The 15,228-nt window shown below is 34.3% G+C and overlaps 1 protein-coding gene across 4 annotated transcripts in view; it reads left to right on the top strand.

The window, feature by feature from the left end:
• LOC121861425 (DAZ-associated protein 2-like) overlaps positions 1-15,228 on the top strand; it is a 64,391-nt gene that overhangs the window by 19,765 nt on the left and 29,398 nt on the right. For 2 of the 4 annotated variants that reach the window (XM_042359143.1, XM_042359142.1), the window contains exon 3: positions 6,001-6,057. The exons of the other annotated variants lie outside the window; for them this stretch is intronic. In XM_042359143.1, coding sequence (XP_042215077.1) covers positions 6,001-6,057 — 57 coding nt within the window. The remainder of the gene's footprint in view (positions 1-6,000; positions 6,058-15,228) is intronic. 4 annotated transcript variants of the gene reach the window in all.

Below are 15,228 nucleotides of genomic sequence, written 5' to 3'. Positions count from 1 at the left end.
TTTCATAAACACTTCTTAGTGAGTTTTCCTTTGCATGTTTCATGTACAGTAGCTAAAACAACTATCTGTGAAGGTGGGGGTCAATATGCTGCGAAAATTTTTACGTGCGACTATTGACAGCCCTCTTATATCAAAATTTATCGTCCATGGTCTCGTATTGTTTCCCACAAAGTATGCACGGATAGTTGTTTTAGCTACTGTACATTACATGTATACATGATTATTATTTTAGCACTGTAATTTTGGGTAATTATTCAGTGCCTTTCTCATTTTGAACCAAAAAAATTACTGATCTAGTGAAAATAGTTGAAAAGTTGCTAAAAACTTCATTTTTCCCTTAAAAGTTGTTGCGGACTGTAAAAAATCCCGTGCCGAGTGTCTTGAACTGCATAGATCAAACTCCATGTATCTTTTGGACTTAACATGTATATATTGTGGGTTGTGTTATTCAGTATCAATTTTCTCTTTAACCAGACTGACAAGTACTTCTTGCTCTGAATTGGTAATTGACATACTGTACTGTATTAAAATACAGAACCAACCTCAGGCAATCTACAGCCAATATCAGCCCCTTCCATGGGTTTGTTATCCTTTGTCTGTTGTACTTCACAGATGGGAATGCAGGATATTATTCAGTGCACAAGATTTTCAAAGGGGCAGTACATTATTCTTTTAATAACATGGTACAGTAATTAGTTTCTTCAGTTTCCTCATTATTGTTGTTGTGTATGTGGATGCTCTGTCAGTAATGTATGCTCCAGAAGAGAAAAAAGGTCAGTCGCTAGTAAATCGAGGGATACGACAGCATGCACGGGTGTTTAAAATTGAATTTCACGGTGGCTGAAATCTATAAATCTTTTGTGCCTTGGTGAGTGCTCTTTTGATTTTTTTCTTTTCATGTATTCATTCTCATTATTTTCTGTACCTGTTTATTCTTTTAATTTATTTTATAAATTTTGTTATGGTTTTTCAAGTGTCTTGGTACTTACCGGGGTATGTTTTTTTTTTTCATTTTATGCTAATACTTTCCCGAGAAGTTATGTCATAGCTTAGTTAAATATTCAGGAATTTTTATATACAGTATTTTGATGAAATTTGCTGGGAGAGAAATGTTAAAGGTGATGCTGGAAGGAGCAAATTTAGTTTTTTGTTTTGTTTTTCTTGAAAGATAAGGACAGGTTCATTGTAATGTCACTTTGGATAAGAAAATGCTGGCAGTTGCAAAGGAAACAAAAGTGTTTTGGAGTAATGTTCAGCAAGTGAAATAGAAAAGCTGAATTAACAGAATAATGCAACTAGGAACAACTGATAGGATTGTGGGGACATTAATTAACTCATTCAATGCTGCTGTTCTGAATTTCAAGTGCATCCTCAGTGTGGCATTTTTGACATGTAGCCAACAGGTTTCCACTCCACTTGGCATGTCCACATTCAACTACCAGGGGTGCACCATTCCATATGTGGCATGGCTGCAATGAATGGATTAGTGGAAAATTTGGGGTGGTGTGTGTAAGGAGACTTCAGGGAGTAGTGATGTTTTCTACTCTTATTTGGATGTGAAATTCAAATGTTTCTTAGTGATAGAGTTAAAAATACAGATGCAAAGGGAAGTGTGAGGTCAGAAAGTCTAGAGAGATGAATGGTTGAGTGGGAACTGATGGTAGGGCTATATGAAGTTCAGGACAGTTGAGAGAGGAGTTAGATTTATGACAGCACAGTTGATGGTACAAGACTAATAAAGAGTTGATAGACAATATAGGTGAATTAGTGTGGTCTAGAGGTGTTACCTTTGATGGCAACAGAAGAATGATCGTGGATCATGAATAGTATAGTCATTATACATAAAAAAGTTGTAATGTGAACAAACCTGAAGACTTAGTATGCACAGGGAATTGATATGAAGCATTGAGAGTTAGTGAGGATGCCAAAGATTAGCTATGTACTGTATATTGCATATGCAAGTTTAGGATCTGTACAAGTGTAGACATTGTCTTTTATTTGCATTATCCTGTTTCTTTCATTTGCATTTTCCAGTCACAACATTAAATAATGTTAATCTTTGGAAGATTATAAAGCAGATTTTCTCTTGAAAAAATCAACATTGTTCAGGGCAACATTGTTTTAGAGCGGGAAAATTTGCCTTGGACAACTTCGTGACATTGATAAAATTGTTGAAAGAACAAAGTATGATAGATTTACAGTACTTGAATGAAACCTCTTGACTTCTGGTAATGCTTTCGAAGATTCATACTGTATGTACTCCTTGCAATATACTTATATTCACAAGAGGCATAAATGTAAATTTGGAAGATAGTTTTGATTTCAATTCTGCCCTCGGATATATTTGGGTGAACCGAGAGATACTGGGCAGTAAAAAGTTCAAGATACAGTATTGTACATTCATCGGGAGGTAGGGATGCAATAAGTACAGTCAGATGAAATGGTTTTATTACTATTTTTTTTACTGGCAAACACTAAGAGGACAGCGTTGTGACACCATTGAAGGTGTATTTGATGGGTTGGAGGGAAACATATGAAAGAGCTAAGTTTCTTTATTTGTAGGCTTATGAAGCATAAGAATAAAGCACTAAACATAGTAAGGAGGAAAAGGGACAATAATGTAAATATCATTGATAAATGTTAAGAGATCTGTATCTATTCCTATCCTGAGCACACACTTGCAAAGGACTGTGCTGAAAATATTTAATTCATCGGGGAGAAAAATTGGCAAAATTGTAAATTCAAAGCAGCAAAAGTGCATAAATGAGGATAGTGTTATTACAGCATACCCTATCATGGATGCACAAAGATGTACCGTAATACACTATATTGGTGAGATTGGATGGGGGCTTGATGAAAAGATGATCATAACACCAAACAGATATACGTAGACATAACACCTCAGATTCTCTAGTTAAGTATTTGGAACAATGTCATCATTTGTCAGTGGCAGGATGCTACAATTATACCTAAAGGATTAGATAAAAGGATGAAAAAGGCCTTAAAAGTAGCATATATATACAGTATATATATATATACAGTATATATATATACAGTATATATATATACAGTATATATATATATATATATATATATATATATATATATATATATATATATATATATATATATATATATATATATATATATATATATATATATATATATATATATATGCTGATAACCACAAGGAAAGAAGAAAACACGAAGTTCCCAAGCGCTTTCGTGTAATTCACATCTTCAGCGCTTGGGAACTCCGTGTTTTCTTCTTTCCTTGTGGTTATCAGCATATACCTAGATCACGCGCACCTACAGTGATTTACTTGCATATATATATAGATAGATAGATAGATAGGAAAGAAGTAACTAATGTAATCATAGGTAGGGTTTCATGTGCTGGTCAGTGAATGCCATGGACCTAGCTTTGACATCACAGTAAGGAAGTCAGGTCTTTGACACGACAAGGTGCCCAGAGAGGTGAGAAGCACCTGGGGTACATAAGCCTCTTGACTCCCTTTGCATGCTGTATTCTTGCTGAACATGGGTTGTGTGTAGCCTGATACATTAGAGGAATAAAAAAAACTTAGCTCTCCTGTGCTTCCCTCCCACCCATCAAATCCACTTGTCTTGGATTGACCACCATTGAAGGTGTTCAAATCGTAGGAAATACGACATGTATTTATGATTGCTTGTGGGCATCAACAGCCTGGTTGAACAGGTGGTCATCCTCTGGATCGTGGTCACAATCCTAGCTGCCTTGTAAAATGTTATGAGAGTACGATACTATGTTATCAAAATCTTTGGATGTTGTGTAGTACATGGCCAACTTTGCTCATAATTTTGAATTATTTGTTGTACGCTGTGAAGCCTGTGATACTTGTGTGTTGTATAACGTTTAGAGGTGCTGTAATGGGACATTTTATTCTAGTACTGTATCACTTATTTGGTATTCATTAGCATAAGTTTTTGAGGCTTCTGGGACCCATAGGTAAAGATCTTTTTCTTCTTTGCCCCACTATGCTGAAGCATCATTTGGGTCTAGCTTAAGAAATCATGGGTCTGCCATGTTTTTGCTTTTGAATAAGGCTGATATTATGACAGGATGTAATTTAAAAATAAAATATAATATTCACCATTTACTCAAATGGTCACCTTGTTTGCAATTGATACAACAAATGGAAAATTTCCCAAACTATGAAATGGTGACAGTGGTCTGTGGTGTACAACCTAGGAAGTATTGGCAGCGACCTCTTTGATTATTACATTAGCTGGGTCATTATTTGCTTGTCACAAATATGTTATAAGGATTGATTATAGAATCACTGGGAAATTACATCCCTGAGTGCATTTTCTCCATTTCTTAATCATGAGGTCTGCCATGTTGGATGCTCAGATTCCTGATTAAAGGGAGTCCCTCAGTTAAGTGTTATGAGCTGCTGAACACATGAGGTTTTACTGTGCCAGCTCAAAATAATGCATCAGGGACCAGTAAGCTTAAATTTTTTAATGCCATGAACTTAAAATATAAGCATGTGTAACAGATAGTTAGTGAAGTATAGTGAGATGTAGCTCCCTTTAAAAAAAAAAAAACCTTCCTTGTTGTGACTTGTGAAATTTTGGCATTTGAGAGATTTAACTGTACAGTATGCTTCTTAAGATAACTAATAACAGGAAGGATCTGTGTTTAGGAAACTTTATTTTTTAAATGTGTAGTAGTTGCCAGAAGTAGGAGATTTGTTTTACTGTATATACCCGACTTGTTTCCCTGTATATACCCGACTTGTGTCCCTGCCACTTTATCATAGCATGAAGTCAAAATCAAATTTATCTTGTGCACTTTAATGCCTGCACTGGAGAATAATTTTGCACTGAAATTATTTTGTGAAGTGGAAATTCTTCAGCTGTAAATTTAGTCAAGAAACTGTAATTTTAAAATGGTGAGGAACTACAGCAATAATTGTTATCCTAAGATTCTGGATGAACGTGTTAAATAATCTTGGCCCATTTTCCTCATGGACAAAGTAAAAGAGGTTTATAAGAATAAGTTAGGCTTCGTGTAGTCCATTGGAGAAAGGCAAATTTTGTTCTTGATAAGATAGTTTTAACTGTTATAAAACCAAAAAATGTTACAAAATGTACTGTGTTAGATTCAGGAATTCTTTGTCTTCCTACTATTTTAGACTCGATTACAGGTGGCCATTGTTATGATGTATAGTTTGCTGGTTTTTAGTCACATTAATTGCTTGGGCAAGTACAAAATATGTTCAGGCAAGTAATATTTTATATCTGTTTGTCCTGTTGGCCAGCAAATATAAAAAGAAACAGTAGTTTTGAACCCAGTTAACTATATTTAACTACCAGTTTATAATCAGAGGTAATTGTATGGAGATGTGTGTGTACTAGAATGATAATTGCAGTTATTTATCATTACAGTATAGCTATAATGAATACTGTACTGTGTTTAGACACCAAACTTTAGTTTCTGATCAATGTATAAGATATTGAAACTTTTACCAATGCCAGAAAGAATTAAAGCAGGTAATGAGAATAGTCACTGAGATGGAAAAGTAGAATGACTGAAGGACATGCAAGGTGCATTGGTTGTGATTCATACCACTGGAGCTGCTGGATGATGTTATGATATACAGTATAACAGTTGAAATTTCAGTTGCACTTTTGGACATGCATTGTAGAATGAGAATAGAGGTTGAATGTGTATGACATGTTAAATACCACACCAGTTTCTCTTTGTCAGGCAGTTATCATATATTTAAATAAAGAAATTTTTTATAGGACTTACTTTTCATTTAATTATTACTAGTCATAATGTATTGGACAGATAATCCTATAATGTGATAATGATCTGGTTATTATATAACCATGCATGAAATTTTTTTAAGGTGCTTATATGTATTATTGAATATACTCAAATATATAGATTAAGTAGATAATTAGTTGAAAGTGGATAATAAAGTTTTATCTTTTATTCAATTGTTGCAGGATCAGATTTTTGCACAAACAGGGCAGTGGTATCTGGCAGATCCCATGTTAATTCAGGTACGAGGTCCAGCCTTCAGTTGGCTTCTGGGAATGGTTGATGTTGGATATGTATCATCTTCCTCACCCTCCCTCCCTCCCCTCCTCCCTATATTATTAGGATCCCTCCACTTAATTTATCTAATACTCTACTTTGCCTTGATTGTTTCCATTGTTACAGCTCTAGTATCAGTGCTGATCCTTAACATAGTATATTACTGTACTGATCTAAGAAAATTAGAAATAAATCCATCTTAATATTCAGTATTGTAACCAGATAAAGTAAAATTATATTGACTGCTTTTAAGGGGACATGAGTCACCTAAGGGCAGAATTTGCTTCCTATGTATTTGTTTGTAGATAGATCTGTCTGGGATTCAGTTTTCAAGGTTATGAGGGTGACAATGTGGCAGAGATGATCATGTTAGTAAGTAGAAAGCCTCTCCCAACTGTGAAGCTTCCCCCCACCCCTACTATTTTGTTTATGCTTGCAGAAAAATTGTTTATTGTTCGAAGTATTTATGTGAGTGACTTGTGATAGTTTTTGTTTTCAAAACCTTTAAGACAAACCAGTTACAGCTCCTTGCGAGCATTTTCCTCATCTTATATATAAATAGGGTTAGCACTAATCTTTATTCAAAGTAAATTCATGTGTATTCTTCTATTCATATGAAAAGGGGAACTCTTAATATAAAGTTATGAATCTTAAAAAAAAAAGTCATGTAATCTACACCTAGAAGATATAAAGTTAAAAACTGTACTGTACTGTACTTGTTCCTTGTTTAGATATAATTATGTGAAAAGTGAGAAGTTATAATTGTGGTATTTTGGATTAGATTAATTTTGAGTGAAATTATTATTTTACATTTATTCTGTTAACATTACAGTACAGGTACAATCGGCCTTAGAAGTGATGTCACGGTTTTCAGTATGATTCGTTCAAATAGCGATATCTGACAACTTGGTGGGAGCCGAGCGAGAGACTGACCACTGACCAATGGGTTGGAAGCCTTTGTAGTAAGATGGTATATTAACGAACTCCTGAGCCAAATTTCTCGCTACAAAATTTTTCTGGCATTCCCTCATATATTTGCAGGTAAAAGGCTTCAACATGGGGAGCAAAAGTAAAAGAGCTACATGTATATCCCAATACCATGCCAGTCCTAAGACGATACTGCAATAGGAGCTGATAACCCTTGCTTCTTGGTGTAAAATATTCTGCATATGGCTCATTTCCTTGTTATATGTTTTTATTTTTAGAAAGGCATTTCTTACTCTTAAAGTAATTATTAATTGAATAAGGTTTCATAGAAGTTAGCAATTTAACCAAGTTGAATGGGAATCTTTAATGTTTTATATTTTATTCTTGGTTGCGTAAAATACAATACCTTCAGAGCATTGACGACAATGAATTTTCATATACAGTACAGGTAATTACTTGGGAAACGGAATCAAGAAACGTTTATTTAAGCATATCGTTTATCTAAAGCTCAAAATTTTGTTTTGTGAATGCTTCCTGCCCAATGTCTTGGTCCTTAAGTGGTGAATATGGAAAATACTTGTTAACATATAGTATTTATTAAAGACATTGTATAAGTGTGGTGCATATGAATATTATTTAAATTCATGTTTTTTAAATTTTATATTCATTTTAGCATAACAATTAAAATGTTCTTTTTCATTTTGATATCTCGATTCTAACTCACAAATTATTCCTCAATATCCTTGTGCGATAATGTCGTATATCATTTTGTTTCAAAATACTGTAGTATACTAAAATTTTAATTGTGGTTCTTACAATATTCTTATGAAAAACTGCCTAAGCATTTATTATTTTGTTACCATTTCACAAAATTATGTTCCTCGTTGAAAAAATGAAAGCGAAAATAGTTGGTAGTTGCCAGATACCACTTTCTCATCGAAAATTCTGGAAATCGTGACATCATTCATTTGAGAGATTGTATGTACATACTGTAGATAGTGAATTGCAGATAAATTCTTATGATAAGACTAATGCTAGGAGCAGAAACATGCATGGAAAAGTAATTTGCCTTTTGGCTTCAGTTTGTTAGAATAAAATTAATTTTATTGTTAGTACTATTCATTTCAAAATTTTCCGTGGTTTGATAATAATATTAATCAGGCTTTTGGAACTGAAATAGCATTGCATATGAAAATTGGGGAATGTTACCTATCTATCACTACCGGTAATCTCTTACTGAAGTTCATAATCAATTTAGTCTAAGACTTAACTGTAATTTGATTGGGTAATAGAAAGCAAGTTTCTGCCTTTAATAGGACAAAATTCATAAAACTTGACTCGTGTCCCTCCTAATGGTATAAACTCCACTGACCATTGTATGGCTTTCATTTTCTACTGTAGCATCATAAACAGGTGGCTGTATTTGACTGCACTCATAGAAATTAAGCACTGGGGAGAGGATGGGTGATGGCAGTTAAGCAAACTTGAGATAAATAATAGAAACCTTATGTAAATAATTCTTTTGCTTAACTGTCTGCCAGAGCACTTTAGAAATCATAGCTGATGTTCATTTTGCTTAAGATAATAGCTTTTTAGCTATAGTAAGCAGTAACAAAGGATTATTATTTTTAGCCCCAGGATTTAATTGTACTGTACTGTATGTAAATACACATGCACCGCATGTAAACGTGCATACAATGTGTTTTGAGTGAAGGATGAAAGCTGAATACTGTATGAGATAAGAGTGAGGAATTATATTATCATTCTTTACAAGGGAATGAAAAGGCATATAGAGGTGAGTATATTAGGTCAGGAATAGTGAAAAGTTAAGGTAAGGTTCATGAGTAAATGTGGTAACAAAGATAGGTAACAGGAAGTTGATTTGGTGCAGAAAAGCTTTATACAGTGAGTCAAGATTTTGAGAGTATAGTATACAATACAAATGAAGGATGATAACAGTAATTGCATTTCAAGTAGTAATTTTGGAAATTGTTCAAATGAAAGAAAATGTTGAGAAAATTAACAAGGCCACCGGTTCAGGAAATGCTTTGACCGAATATCTGTATATATATGCTCTAATTGGGAAAGGCTATAGATTCTTCTGTTCATAGTGTGAAAAAATTATACAGTACTGTATAGAATTAAAGGTGTTTCACCTTGCAAAGTAAATGTCAAGTAATTTAGACACCCAAAATTTTTCATCATATCCTGAATGTTTTCTATTTTGATATTTTTGCTTTGTAGAAGTAATAAGACATAGTGTTAATGGCACTTGGTAGTAGAGATTATGTGAAGGGTATTGTGTGCAAGAAACAGAAAATTATGAGTTTAGTATTACAGTATATTGGTTGGGACAGTTACTGTAGTGTATAAAATATGGATACATATGAGGTGGTTATAGTTAAAGTTATTACTAAGGGCTGGATTGAAATATGATGGAAATAATTGGATTTTCAAGTTTGCAAATACAGTAGTAGTGAAATAACTTAACCATTGAATGCAGTACAGTAATAAGAAATTCAACTCTGAATACCATATATATATTCTATGAAACACACACACACACACACAGAATTTACTCTTTCAAGCCTTTTCCAGCTTTATATACTGTTAGCCAGAAATGAGTAAATACTCTCCCTTTCCACGACAAGCCTCAAATCATTTCACACAAGTCAGTACAATATCACCCATCCATAACACATCCTTTCCCTAAAATCACTCAAAACCATGTTCTCTACTAATTTTTGTAAACTGATTCCTGGATGTCCATTCCTCTTGCATTTAATGTATCCTTGACCTAAATCTCTGTCTCCTCCTAAGTATTCTCCTCTCCCTCCCTTTGAGTTACAAACACTTTACTGGTCTCTCACTTCCCTTGGCCCCACTGGGCCCAACATGTCTTTTCCATTCACCTCTCCTCTTTATGTCTGTACTTGTTGTTCTCTGCATCCTATTTGACACAGTGCTCTCCAGCACATTTTATTTTACTACTACTTTATTCCTTGTTGTATCCAGTATCCATACGTTCACATCCATACAATAAAGTCAGCTCAACAATTCTTGTGCAGTAGCTAAAACAACTATCTGTGCAGGTGGGGGTCGATATGCTCCGAAATTTTACGTGTGACTAGTGACATATATATATATATATATATATATATATATATATATATATATATATATATATATATATATATATATATATATATATATATATATATATATATATATATATATATATATATATATATATATATATATATATATATATATATATATATATATATATATATATATATATATATATATATATATATTTCCAAACACCTGTGACAATCCTCTTTTTGCAGTAGCTTCATTTCTAGCCCATTTATTATGCCTCTGTTCCACCAATTTTTTCAGCATTTTTCCAATCTCACATTTATTCTTTTGAAGAACATGGTTGTCTTTGAAATGACTTGAGCATTTCGCCCTTACCCTGTTCTTTGTCAGCATATACTGTACCTGTACAGTACTCAGATTTCTGCATGCTTACAAAATACACTGTACTGTATACGTGTTGTCATCCACCCACTAGGATTGGGAGCGTCTTGATTTGCATTGATCTATCCACATTTTAATTCAGCCTGCCATGCTTATTAGCACATTTTTGTGAAGAGTTCTTGTTACAGTACTCACAAATAATTTTTTTTTCAAGCGCATAAATAAATAATCTGGTTAGGCTTTCCATAATTAGTAAGTGAAACAAGAGTATATGATTATTTGAGTACAGTACTATCCTTTCCTTATGACTGAAGATTAACAGGTCACAATCCAGTGCTTATTTTCATTGTATGTTGTGTAAGGTTTGGAAGTGTTGAGGGTCAACATTGTTCCTCCTGAGGAAAATATTACTGGGAAAAGAAGAGAACCCATGTGTTTATTATCTAGAGATGACATTTTCCCTGGCCTTTGTTTCCATGTTAATATATCCTGTAGCTTTTAACATTTTTACCAACATCAGCCATACACAGTAGCCATTAGTTTTCTTTTTTATGTATTTTGTTAATACACATATTCTTCTGTAGCTTTCACCAGTAAATGTGAATTCCTCTGTCAACTCTTAAAGAATTACTTTATCATCAATATGATGGCTTTGATTATCATTCTTTTCAGTCACCCATCAGTACAACCAGTCTCTTCATGATCTTCACTTCTTAACTAATGAACAGCTTTGATCAGGTTATGTACTTCCTGATTAGCAGCTTTCATAGTGTACAGTAATAACTTATATTTATCTCAATATATTTTAAAGTTCTCAAGCTTTCTCAGGTGGTTTTTAAGAAGTTACTGTTCATTTTCTTAAATTGTTAGGTAATCAGTTTCCACTTAATTATGTTTTCAAATATTTATTTTTTCTTTCTCTTAAAGGTTAATTTCAGTGTTTTTCTGTATTACAGTACTCGTATTGTTATTACTTTGCACAAAAGATAATAATATTTGAGCCCAGTTTTTGCATAAACCTATACAGTACTGTATATAAAAGTGTAAAAAGAAACCAGCCCGAGGCATTAGATCGTGAAAATTTTGTTTTAACGATTGGGAATTATTTTATGACATAAAATCTGGGGATTAACCACCCTGATCTGTGCATGTTATACTGTATTTAGTTAGATTGTCATTCATCTTTACCATTCCTTGCACTTATCAAGGGAATTTCCTGTCCTTTCCCATCTCTCTATCCACATACAAATTGCAACTCACAGGCTTAGGGCATACGCTTGCCTGTTGTTGCCCCGGTAATCTTGTATCTTTGTTTTTCTTATCCATAATGTACAGTACTAGGCTAGCCTTGTTAATTATGAATTAATTACCTTGTCGGTTACTGTATATCATCTCTTTAAGGACAGTGGCATGTGTACCTTGCATATGTCTACCACACTTAAAATGAATAATGCAGTCGTTTAGATAGATACTAGTCTTAATATCATACATGCACCCACTGACAGCTGAACAATAAATGCTCGCCTGTTTTTGGTCGTACTTTGTACTTCCCATTTGACGAGTCTTGTAATTGCTTGACGTCCGTTAATATAGAATTTATATATAGTATTATAAAAAAGATAACGTGATGGTTATTATTACTTAATAATATTACATTATCTAAGTAGATGTACAGTACGTAATTTCATAAAGGCAATTTTATTACGAGTACAGTATGCTGCTATACTGTGTAATGAATACAGATTTAAAAAAGACATGGGATTGAGACTTTCTGCTTGATCTCAATTCTTTAAGTGATCTCACCTTTGAGTATCATTTATGCTACAGTATATTGGCCGTGTTTTCCGTATGAACATGTACCCGGTACATGTCAGAGGCTTCTTGCGAGATAATATTTTTTGATGAAGTGGTTTGTGCCTTTCATGGTTTTTTCACTGATACATTAGTTTTAGACTTGAAACTTATGGGTGCCACTTAGAAAAGTACTTTTCCTTTAAATGATTTAAGAAGTAGCTGATCTCTTAATTATTTTTATGTAGTCACTTAACTCGCTCAGAATCAGTGTACAGTACTCTTCATTGAATTTCGTGAGTGTTAATAAAAAAAATCGCCCATACTTTCTTGAAACATTTCGGATTTATTTTTTGCATCTTGGGAACTGTTGTATGCTAATGATTTAGTGGTGATAGGAAATAGTATTGAATATAGACAGTAAGGAATGTTAAGAAATGGAAGGAAGGAAGGAATAGGGTCAAATGGTTTAAGAGTGAATGTGGCAAATACAAAATTATTGATTAGTGGTGTGGGTGAGGGAACCTTGGTGGATAGAGGAAAGGTGCTGGTGGCAACTCATGAATGTGCAGTGAGTGTAGAAGGTGGGTACATAACAGATGCAGTGAGAGGGTGGCAAACTGCAATATGCTGCTGCCTTTAAGTGTTCTGAGTGTAGGTAACTGGCCATAGTAAGGCTAGAAAAGCTCAACATTGGGGATGTGACCTTGGACTGTGTTGATGTGTTCTGGGTCACATGATCGTTGCTGGAGAGGATGTTGAAGCCAGCTCAGTTATAAGAGCCAGAAGTGGCTGGAGGAACTTTGGAGAATTTCCTTGATTGACAGCAAGTAGACCTTCCCTCTGCTTGAAAGGAAACCTGTATGCAACTGGCTTGAGGTGATGTATGACAGTGAAGCATGGGCAGTTAAAGAGGATGACATGTGTAGGCTTGAACAAGCTAAAATGAGAATGGTGAGGTGGATGTGTAATGTGACACAAAGATAGCCCTGTTCAGAGCTAAGGGTGCAGCTGTGTATTGGCAAAATTTTGTGTAAAGGTAGGCCGAGATGATTTGGGTATTTGCCGAGAATGGATGAGACTAAGTGGTTCAAGAGGTGCACGAGTCGGGAGGGGAGTGCCAGGGGGAAGAGGTTATAAAAAAAATGACATTGGGATTAAGAATCTGTCACAGGCTGCAAGGGACTTTGTAGCATGGGGAGCTGCTATCAGGTAACCAGGGTAACCCATGCAGATGTGGAAAATGTCCATAAAATGTTGTTGATGATTCTACATGTTTAAAATATTTCCTCGGGAAATTAATATATTAAGCATAAAAATAAAAATTAACTTGTGTTTTCTATATAAAAGTACAGTAATTTTAGAGAATATAGTTAGAATTTCCCTCTATATATTTCAGCTTCTGAATTAGACTAAAATTTGGGTTTAAAGCCCAGTTTTACATCAAAGCTGTGTACTGTTCTTGGAGGTAGGAAAGTTATATCTGCTAACCCTATGGATGATACTTGGTTTTACATGAGGAAAATGGGTGATCTTAATTTAATTTTTTTGCTCTTCCTTTGCTAGCTTCTCCATATCTTGTCTGCTACTTATGATATTTAAGAAACTTCCAATTGCAGCTGTTATTCCTACTATTTTTCACCTTGTCCTTCCTCTTTTCTCTAACTCATGATCTCTGCTTCTCTTTCCTCACATTCTTCTACTCACCCATCATGCAGACAATTCTTGTTTCACTAGATCATGCCACTTAAGCAGTCATAATCATTTCATACGTATTTTTCGTAAAGCTAAATTGTTAACTGTCAGTACGTAATTTATCGCTTCACCTATCAGCTTATTATCCTTATAGTCCATTCTTTTGATATGAACTTCATTGTCCAGTGTTAGTGAGCAAACTGGAGTACCTGGAGGAAACGACCTGTGATTTTGGTAGGGTCGCATTGGATAACATCCTTCCATATGTGTCTCGAGCCAGGACTCAAACCCATGACTTAGTAGCGAGAGATACGAGCATTACTGCTGTACCAATACTGTCAGCACCAGAGTATCATCTTTGTGTACTCTTCTGTTTTCTTGGCAGATAATTTGTCTTTATAAGTACTGTACTGAAATGCATTTAATTTTGCTGTAGGCGATGTTTCTTTTGCATCATATTGATATTTCATGTAAAAATGGAGTTGCCAGTAACAATAACCCATTGAAACACTGCTTGTGTAAATTTTGAGTAATATGGAAACTTAATGATAAAATTTGACACAATTGTTTTATCACCTGATGTTGGTTTCAAGGATATAAAAACTGTATTGTACTATTTAACAAACCTTCTGGTCACAAGCAGATAAACAGTCAACAGTAATGGTTGATACATATAATTTTAGGTACTATACTGTACATTAATTAGTACATCTCAAGTTGTAACCACTGCCCTTAATAAAGGGAGATCATTTGCCACAGCAATTTCTTTAGCGAAGAGCAGAATGAGTTTTGGTGCTTAGTAGCTCATGTAATATTGCCTTCTCTGTTACCCATGTAGGATTTTCCAGGGACAACCGTAGTGCAGCTGTCTCCTTGGTCGAAGACAGAAGTCAACCTTTTTTTTTCAGTTCTGTTTATTACCCTTGTGATTTTTCGCACTTGGGGAAGCAATATGGCTATACCACACAGTGCTGCATCATGATAATGATTATTATTATTATTATAATAAAAATAGTACAGTAACATACTCTGCCTCCAGTTGATATCATTTGGTAGCTGGTTAATAAGGCTGCCTCTTAACTACACTGTTTCAGGGAAAGGTCCTGATTTCACAGTAAATATGACTTGCCTTATACTTTGGAGAATATTATTTCTAAATCATATGAGTGTCTGGCCCTTGGGGTGAGATTTTCTAATGTGATGCCACAATGTAGTCCCAGGAGCCTTCTTTTGGGTATTAG

This window comes from Homarus americanus, unplaced genomic scaffold, assembly GCF_018991925.1.
Source record: "Homarus americanus isolate GMGI-L3 unplaced genomic scaffold, GMGI_Hamer_2.0 scaffold24260, whole genome shotgun sequence".
Classification (NCBI taxonomy): Eukaryota; Metazoa; Arthropoda; class Malacostraca; order Decapoda; family Nephropidae; genus Homarus; species Homarus americanus.
Note: the sequence above shows the minus strand (reverse complement) of the source record. Positions and strands in the feature narration are given on the sequence as shown.